The following is a 9,759-nucleotide window of genomic DNA, read 5'->3' on the forward strand; positions in this document are numbered from 1 at the left end:
TGTGTTACTACATCCAGGATAAATTAAGTAAGTGAGGTTGTGGTTTGGGAGAAAAGGTTATTTGACACTAAAAGCTGTGACCTCTGGAGAAGGTTCAAGAGCAACAGCTCAACACACCAAGCTTTGAAACAGCCCTGGTTGTAACATGATCTAAAACTTTTCCCCATTGTTCATCGGTTGAGGTCAAAAAGCACAAGGGTGAATCATGAAATAAATAAAAAGTCACTTTTAATGGAAGTTTTTCTTTCACATCACAATCAAGCTTATAGTCTGATCACAGAGAGATGTTGGACATTCACCCAGAACAAGACACACAACACACACACACACACACACACACACACGTCAGTTTTATCAGACAAAAATATATATATACATATATATTTGAAATCTTTACAATAAGCTTGAATCATGAAATGTACACAGAGGAGTGTGCACACCTACAGTCAAACACTGAATTGTTTTACTCCTCAAGTCCTTTTTTGTACCCTGGTGTCAGTGTAAAATTCTTTTTTAAGCAATGACAACTTTTTGTGAGTTTTTTTTTTACAAATGTGCAAATAAGACAGATTTGGAATCCTTCAGCGCTCAGTGTAAAAGTCCAGGATCCTCAGGAGCAGCAGTGGAGCTCGTCCTCCACCTCAGTCCTGCCCTCTCTCAAGCTTCAACACAGCTTCTCGCTGCTTCGCCTTTCATTTTCAAGTAAAGTGCTCCTCTAGCAAAAAAAACCACGGCATGATATCAGTCTCGTATTTTTTCGCCACTGGTTAAAAAGGAAAAAAAAAACATAAACCCAGATGTCCAATGGACAAAAAACATGGGAATGTCTTTTAAAAAGGGAAAAAAGCCAACGATTGAGAGGCAGTCCTGTTTGGCTGTGGAGAGGTGACAGTCACCTGGTTCCCAGCAGGAAGTCATACAAACTCCAGTTTGCCATGGCCACTGTACATCCCCCAGTGCACTAGAGAAAGGATCTTGTCATTGCTCAGTTCGGCCTGTCGCATCTTGTCGCAGGTCAGACAGCAGTTTTCGTGGCCCGTGACCGGCACCATGCACTCTAGGTCCAGCTTGGCCACGTGGCCCTTCTTGGTGTGGTGGCCGTGGAAGCTGTAGTGGAGCCGCGACAGCATCTGTTGCCGCTGGTCCTGCAGCCGCTTGTTCTCGCTGCGCAGCATTCGCAACGCCAGCATGATGAGCAGCACCAGGATGAGGCCGCCGGCGATGGGCACGGCGATCACCGCCGCCCGGAACCACACCTCCTTGGCCGAGGCCAGCTCCTGGACCCGCGTCACCAGGTTCCTGTTGTTGCTGTCGGGCTGGAACCTATCTGTGAACACAGAGATAAACATCTGTTCAAATACACGCTCATTCCTTAACAATGCTCCACAACATTATAAAACAGATTCACGGCATGTGGCTGATTTCAGTGCAAGTCATCGTGTTTGCTGCTCATAGCTTAATGAGAAGGTTTCCCTGCTTCTGCTCTACAGTTAAACCAGAAACCACAGAGAAAGAGAAAATAAGAGAGCGAGAAAGTGAGAAAGGGCAGCAGGGGTAAAAACAAATGAGTCACCTTGTCCTGACGCGAGAGCCAGAAATTAATTTGAACTAATAAACTATAGTCTGCTCTGGTCGGGGTCACAACAGAAACCCCCCCAGGACAGCTCCCCTTCTCCTACATCTCTCTATGCACCCTTTCATAAGTCTGCGAGCTAGTGTTCTTGCCCAACATGCAGACTTGTCGGGGAATATTCGTTCTACGAGGCACATTCCTACTCAGTGGGAAAATTACATGGTGCACACATAATAAAAAAAAGAGCATATCTGATCTCTGTCCAAGTGCTTAAGGTAAACTGGCTTTTCCCTGCCTTCCCAGGCACAGAGCTGGATCCCATTAAAAGTCAAATTGAAGTTTTGTAAAGCTGGGAATTAGCAAAAAAAAATAAGTTAGTGGGGGGCAAGGGTGGGCTGCATGTCCATAAACAGCAAAGTATTTGAAGAACCCTGCCGCTCAACTTATTGCTCCTGGAGCAGGAAAGAGGAAAATGGTGAATATTTGCTGAAGAGGAATCATTAATCCCCCCAGAGAGGCAAATCATTTTAAAAACAGCTGAAGAGCATTTCATATTTCAGTTGCAGTGAAAAACAAACATCGCTGACAGCCAGTGATTCAGCCGTGCGTTCTTTTTTCTCTTTACCTGTCGAGTCCCTAGTGTGTGCCAGGTCGTGCAGGCCTCTGTAGTTGCACATGTCGTCGTGGCAGCACTCCAGCGTCGTGGACAAGGCCCCGCTGAGGGCATCCGCGACTCTCGAGCTGCTGCCGCCACTGCAGATGTCCACGGCGTTGGCGATGGGGTCTAAACAGCCGTGGGTGAGCGGCGAGTTTGCATTGAGCGGGTCTAGGACCTTGGTGAAGCAGGCGTTCAGTTCGGATTTGCACATGTATCCGGTGGCTACGCAGTGCGGGGCGTCACAGTAACACCTTATTTCTCCTGGAAATGCAGAGAGGGTAAAAAGAGAACGGGTTAGGGAAACTTAATACTCAAGTAAAAAGTTATGAACTTTAAAACAATCTGAGACGTCACACGGTGGACTGTGGAGCGGGATTGTCAGGATTCAGGCAGGTCATGTTCCCAAAATGGGAAACAGAGACCCTCAAAGATCCTTGTACAGGTTCATTACATTACAGATATCAAGATGTTGAAGATTCTGCTCTGTGTAGTTTTGATTCACGGTTTAGTTTGCTCCCTGTTATATGCCTGTAGTTTTGTCATGTCATCTAATCTATTTCCAGATTACATTTTACCAGACTCATTCTTATCTAATCCAGCCAACAAGTCTCCAGCGTGGTTTAGAAAGCCCCCGCTCTGCCTCTACGTCCTGCAGTAACACAGAGATATCAGACCTTGTGGGAATATTTCACACTACTGCACAAACTCAGCAGCTCTCCCCTCATTGAAGAGCTTCTCATGCTCCTTTTTGTCTGCATTATAAAACAGGAACTGCAAGCTCATAATTAGTGGTTTGTTTGCCAAAGTCAATTTCTTTTTCGACCCAAATGGAAACTTGCTTACAAAGAGGGGGAGGAGGGGGAACGGCAGCGGCACAGGAGTTCCCCCCCCAAAGCATTACTTGCGGTCAGGACTTGCCTGGGGGAGTGGGGGGTGAGCAGGGTGCGCTGAGGTCCCATCTACAGAGCTCCCAGCAACCTTATCATTATGGGCTGCCTGCTTTTACACGGGCCCACTCATTAGTTCATCCACAGCTTCTTTTTTTAAATTTTAAACTAAATCCAGGCCAAGGATCTGCCCTGACAAATCCTAACTTAACATTTTCTTGAAAGAACTTATGTGTGGGCTTATTTTGTTACCGTTGTGTCACAGGACAATATACCTGAATGTTGTGTGCTCCTTTAACATGAGTTGCAGTGATTATTTTTGAATGAAAATGGGTGTAAACAGCAGCCTTACTATAAAGGCTCCCTAAGCAAAGAAATAAAAAAAGTCTTCTCTTGCTTTTCCATTTCCTACTATGAAAATATGACGCTCAAACTACAGCATGTTTGTTCAGAATGTTTCAGAAACAAACTGGGGTCCCCACGGTGGCCGTGGCCCTTGTGAATGCACCAACTCGCAGAGCAGGGGCACATTCATCAGATCAGTGTTTTCCCTATGAGGGATTGGAGCAGCGGGGCCCAGGCAGGTCATTTGGAGAATATTTCATTAGTGAGGAGAGGCCCCTTTGTGGGCTGGGGGAGAGGGGAGGGCGGTGGAGGGGGGACGACAGGCCGGGCACTGAGGCTTTTTAGACCCTGCTCAGTCTTGTATGAATGGCAGTCAGCTCCAAAACGCGAGTTAAACATGAGTTACACAAGTGACACAGGGCAGTTATTTGGGCTTGATTGTGTTGGAGGACTCATAATAATGTCTCAGAGTTTTGACTGGAAAATAAGCTGATGTACTTAGAGGACAAAACGCATTTGTACAAGTCTGAACCTGTGTTGTTGTTGTTTCCATTGGGTTATTTAAGGATTTTAACACCAAAATGTGTGTTGATGGTTTAAACAATTTTTTAGTAAATCCAACTCCACAAACTTACTGAACTCAAGAGCAAGTTAATTGAAGTGAGTTGAGCTTGATTGCGTCTGTAGTTTAATCCAAGTGTTTCCTTTAATGAGATTAAAGTGGTTCATTCAACATTTCAGTGCGCTTTACAGGAAAACTGGCATTAGTGCAGATTGAGTAGCTGAGCGGAATTTTTAAAAAGTCGAAGTTGTATCGCTTTTAAATAACAGATGCGGATTTAAAAAACATTAAATATGATTTAGGTATTTTAACAAAACCGATATTGATCGTTTAAAAAAACAACTAAATCACTTAAGTCAAACTCAAGGACTCACGTTGAGCAAAACAGTGAAGAGTTGGTTTTGTCTTATGGAAATAAATACAATTGTCTCAACTAATTTCTGCAGATTGATTCGAGTCGTTTTCTTGAATGAGGTTATAAGTTGTTTTAATGCAGCTAATTATAGTTTCCAGAAGACATTTCGCCTCAGATCTGGAGAAGAGTGGGTGAGGTTTGACTCCAGTCTTGTTATGGTACTTTAAGATGATGTAAAATCGGGTTTAAAGCGGCCCAACGAACACATGCATGCGTGTGTGGATGTACCTTTAGTGAGAAGGACAGCCATGGCACAGAGCTCCAGTTGTAGCCAGATGGAAATGAAACTGGACTGTCGATCCATTTACAGCAAGTTACTGCGCAGAGACTAACACTCCTCGTATATCCAGTAGCGAGGGTCCGCCGGGCGAAGAGCCGCAACACGAACACCTTTACATGGAGCTCACGGACAAACCCGAGGCATTCCTGCTCCGGAGCTCGCTCACAATCCACACGGACACACCGAGCGCCTCGCGTTCTCCCCGGGTCCGGTCCTCAGCCGCATGGAGGCGGAGAAGTCAGCGGAGAATGTTTTTTTGTTTTTTTTTTTTAAAGGCGGCCCGACATTACCGGAGAGCGGAAAAAAGAAAAAACACTGCGTCTCCTTCTTCTTCTTCTTGTGGCTCAAGCCGAAAGTTCAGAAAACAGAAAGAAGGTGAAATGTACTCCGTTAAAAACAGCGCGCTGCGGTTCACAGGGGTCTCCGGTGGTCCTCCGCTGCCTGAGAGTGCGGCCGCTCACCGGGAAGCATCACTTTGTTTTGCTGGACAAATGTCGGACACACTGGGACGTCTCCTCCGCAGCTGAGGCTCAGTCTGTCTCCGTCTCTCTCCGATCAGACCAGGGCTAGCGCCACTAATAGCTGTCGGAGCTCCGCCCCCCGCGCCCTGATTGGTCCCAACCGCGAGAGGGACGTCAGTCAGGGCACGTCACGACGCTGCGTCCGGTGCACCTTTTCAAAATACAGCAGAGTAAACAGGCAGTGAAGACCTTTTTATAACAGGATGAAGGAAACTAAATAGAAAAGTGAAAATAAATGATATGATAACACATAAATACACAAGTAGCTAATTCAGCTGTGAAGTGGGTTTTAAGCATGTGGTTTGTTTCAGTAAAAATAAGACTAAATCAAATTGTCAAAAGTACATAATTTGCAGTTATCAGTGCAGAAAAGGCAAAAGATTCTAGACACACAGCCGGGGTTCTGATGATTTAATGGCAGAATAATACAACTTATTGTTTATAAATGTCTATATGTCCCTAGGTCTATACGAATATACACGTCTGTCGATGCTGTCTACTATGTCTATTTTTTCATATTTGCACATGAATCTGGGAGACACGCAATTTCGTTGTGCTGTGCACTTGTTGTTGTATGTTGTGAACGAGAATAAAGTTCACTTTGACTAAAATAATGATTGTTAAATGTTTACCTGACCTACATCACCACACACTGTTTATCTACACCCATGTGTACATTTCTCTTTTGTCACGAAATGCAGACCTACTCTTGAAAGCTGCAGCTTTAAGTTACATCGCACACTTCTATATAATGGATATATAATATTAAATAGAAATTATTATATATGTATAATATGTTAAGTGAAAAGTTTCGTCAGTGCAGTCAAAGCTCCTCATAAACATTTTTTTCAGACTTGCACGTCAGTTCTGTTTGATCACAGGTAGCTTTGATGACTTTTTCTTTGAAGGGACAGACTTTTACTTTCTAAGCCACGTCACCCATTTTCCTGTCTCATTCTCTCTGTCTCCGTCTGACTTGATGACTCGGGTCAAACCAATCCCTTCATTCATCATCCTGAAATCCCGTAATACAATATTCCACACATCACCACTGGAGCCGGTCTCTCCACCAGGTTAACAAAGTGTCCACAGAGCTCACTGAGACTGTCCTCTGTCTGAATAATACAGAGTGTGGACATGTAGACTCTCGGTAGTGATGTCATTTAATTTAATATGGAGACATTTTGAAATATATTCCAACAAACATGTGTCAAATATGACACCAACTTTCTTTATCTCTATAGTGACCATGGTTACAGTTCAAAGTAAATGAAGAAACACATAGTTTTACGAAACAAACCGCTGCTGCTGCTGCCGCGGACAGGAGGAGACAGCCGCTCACACAAATTAGCAATCCATGGCGCCACCGCGACACAGACACGCACACACACACACACGCACACACACATTCTTTGCCCTTTAACAATCGGCAATGCAAAACACAACGTGCGATCTGTATCAGCGCCAACTGCTACAAGAGACTTGAGAAAAGCACATAAGGATACAAATGACATATTATTATATTATTTGTAGTATTATTATTAGTATTATTACAGTGAAACTGAGAAACACAATGCACCTCGTTGAAAGAGTAGAGCCAGTGTGTGTGTGTGTGTGCGTGTGTGTGTGTGTGTGTGCGTGTGCGTGTGTCTCCGGGCCTTAACTGTGTCCACCAGACAACAGGATGAGGACACACACAGCTCGAGGGAACACAACACAATCTACACGCTGCAATTACTGTCATTATCCGCAGTTACACACACAGGCGCCAGTCCAACGTTGCGTCATCCATGTGTGCACCGAGAAGAAGTGCACGAGAAGCGGCGGGACAGATGTTTTAGAGCCGGATCACTTGAGGTGCGTGACTTACTTTGGTCTCCATCAGTTTCACTGATACTGGCTGTAATAGTAGTCTTGTTTTCAGAGCACATGCACGCGCCTGGGAACAGCTAGAGGCCCTTAATGTGCAATTTACTATGACGTGCACCCATGATCAGAGCATGAAGGTTTTAAAACATGTGACATGTTCGTTCACATATGATCAGAAATGTCCCAGTGAAAACAGACGGTCTCCTCAGGCCTGTACATGTGGTGGCTGGATCAACATCGCCATCTAGTGGTCAAATATCCTAATCTGTGTATCAGGGCCAGTATGTCACCAACCTCCTCAAACCCAAGATCACTGTTTAATTCCAAATGTAAGCCGAGGTCTAGTATATGGGTCAAGTTACAAAAAGCTGAATCCTACATTTCCCATGATGCATTTTCATGTAGTCTATTCTTAAAGCGTTGGTGTATAAGCGTCTTACATTCAGCACATTTGGTTTGTAATGCATTGTATTCGAAATGTCACTGAAACATCACGACAGCTGCTTTCAGACATGACCTGGAGTCTGGACATTCGGTGAGGACGCAAACATCCGAGTCAGTTGCGTCCAAAAAACATTTCAGAACTTTTCCTGCCAGCCCCCATGTGATGCATGTGAAACTGAAAAAAAAGCAGAAATCCCAAAACAATACAAATATCTCAGGATAAAGAAAGAGGCACCACACACGATGATTACGTCAACTACAACACAGGATTTCCAGAGCTGACTATATACACATTGTGCCTCAGAATAAGAGTAGTGGTCCCTATATGGCCAAGAAACTGAGCCTAATGAATAAGATCAGGTGAGTGGCCCTCTACTCCATTTCTATTCTGACTATACCCAAGAAGAAACGTGCAGCTTGACACAGGCTATTGAAGAGAAGGGAAACAAAACTGTGTGTGTTTCCATGCTGAGAGGATGAGCGTCAACAAGCTTTCGGGAGGAGGGTGGTGGGGGGGGGTTTGTGTAAGTGGCCTTTCAGGGAGTGATTACACCCCACGGGCTGTGTCTGGTTTCACACATTAGGAGACGCTTGTAGGTGTGACACGGCAGAGACAGTGGGGACTTTGCCTAACAAAAGGAACCCTGCGGGCCGGGCCAACGACGGCTGTAGGTGGCTGCTGAGAGGGTGGAGGGGGGGGTGAGGTGGGGGGGGTCAGAAGTCAAGTCTACCTGAGATAGTGGACATCAAGAAGTACATTTAACCTTAAACACCCCCGCCCCCCCCTCAGCTTTGAAACAACTCTTTCAATGGAGTCACAACTGACTTAAAAAAAAAGAATCTATTTGTGCACAGTCATCCCAAATGTGAAGATCCAAGCCCGGAGGCCGTCCCCCCTCCGTGATGCAGGAGGCCGAGGAGCAGGTCAGACAGACTTCCTGCGACACCTCCCGGCTTCCCCTCCTCTCTTTGATGTGAGCCATATCAAGGTCTGTGAAGAAACCAGCCAGAGGAGGCAGACTGTCTCCATCCTCTGTCATCCGCTTTCTTCTCCTCTCTTCCTCTGCATCAGGGGGTGGAGGGGTTGATGTGGTGTGCCGGGTTCAGCAGGTCCGCGGGCTGGCAGACGAGCAGGGAGCCCGGTGGAGCCCAGCAGCTTTTGATGTCCCACACCGGGGTCACGTCTCGGGCCGGGCAGGAGTGCTCACGCAGACGTTATCTGAGAGTTCTTCAACACAGGAAACCCACCTTGTTTCATGTGGAGAATTAATTCAGCCCTGCTCTGTGCTCTTATCATCCTCGCGGAGAGATGACTCGGCAGATAATGCGTGTTTGATCATGACCAGGGGCTGATTATCAAGCTCAGCTGCACCATGGTGGAGTGTGAGCTGACTATAAAGTATTCTTATTCTTTTTTTCTTTTTTTTTACATTATTACAATTTCCGAGTAAATAACTCATGGATCTGGATGAAAAATAACGATTATATTTCTATCTTTAAATCTATTAGTGGACTTATATCTATGAGTGTGTGTAGTTTGGTGCAGCTTGATTTAATTTAAGGGGAAAGGTCAACCAGATTGAGAGGTAGTGCTGCATGGCGGAGTGTGAGCTGACATGTTGTTATTCCGCTGAAGAATTTACTCAGTTTAAAGGTTTTTAAACCTAATAAATAAAACAGATCTGGAGCTAAATAAACTCTTTTCATGTGAAATGATTCCAGATCCTCTGCTGTTTATTAAAGGCAGTAATTTACCACGTCAGTTTGGCTAAATGCAGTAAGAGTATTGCACATGTAAACTGTAAACTTATCCGCAGCAGCTGTTAAATAAAGTTTAGTGGTGGGTTTTGTTTTCCCTTCTCCTATATTAAAGTGGAAGATTTAATTGCAAATTAAGTCAGTTTATTATGTTTTTGACCATGTTACGTTTTGTTTGTTGGTTGTTTTTCTTCATTTGTTTGTTCGCAGGATCACACATAAACTGCTGAGCAGATTTCCATGAAATTCGGTGGAGGGACGGGACGGGGGCCAAGAAAGAACCCATTATATTTTTGCCAGGATCCAGGATTCTGTTTATCACTTCCTTCAACATTGCGAAACGGGACTTTTCTTTCTCCATTTCACCAATTCCGAGGGAGTACTTCATGGTTCTTAGTGGGGGGAAAAAAAACAATCAAACCTTTAGGAGACTGATTTCTATGAGTG

At 44.8% G+C, this 9,759-nt stretch overlaps 1 protein-coding gene across 1 annotated transcript; it reads right to left on the reverse strand.

Annotated features, from left to right (window-relative positions):
• Window positions 1–211: 211 nt before the first annotated feature.
• On the reverse strand, window positions 212–5,286 carry bambia (BMP and activin membrane-bound inhibitor (Xenopus laevis) homolog a). The gene is made up of 3 exons (XM_035143141.2): window positions 4,669–5,286; window positions 2,199–2,492; window positions 212–1,327 (listed from the first exon to the last, which is right to left on the reverse strand). Exons 1-3 carry the CDS (start codon window positions 4,742–4,744, stop codon window positions 915–917), a joined length of 783 nt encoding a protein of 260 aa, XP_034999032.1. The 5' UTR covers window positions 4,745–5,286; the 3' UTR covers window positions 212–914.
• Between the last annotated feature and the right edge of the window lie 4,473 nt (window positions 5,287–9,759).

The sequence above is a fragment of the Hippoglossus stenolepis genome, chromosome 19 (genome assembly GCF_022539355.2).
Source record: "Hippoglossus stenolepis isolate QCI-W04-F060 chromosome 19, HSTE1.2, whole genome shotgun sequence".
Lineage (NCBI taxonomy): Eukaryota > Metazoa > Chordata > Actinopteri > Pleuronectiformes > Pleuronectidae > Hippoglossus > Hippoglossus stenolepis.

Coding starts and splice junctions, on each gene's coding strand:
- bambia (XM_035143141.2), bottom strand. CDS start 4,744: ATGGATCGACAGTCCAGTTTCATTTCCATCTGGCTACAACTGGAGCTC. Junction 2,493..4,668: donor GGCTGTCCTTCTCACTAAAG/GTACATCCACAC, acceptor CTGCATTTCCAG/GAGAAATAAGGTGTTACTGT. Junction 1,328..2,198: donor ACACACTAGGGACTCGACAG/GTAAAGAGAAAA, acceptor CTGTGTTCACAG/ATAGGTTCCAGCCCGACAGC.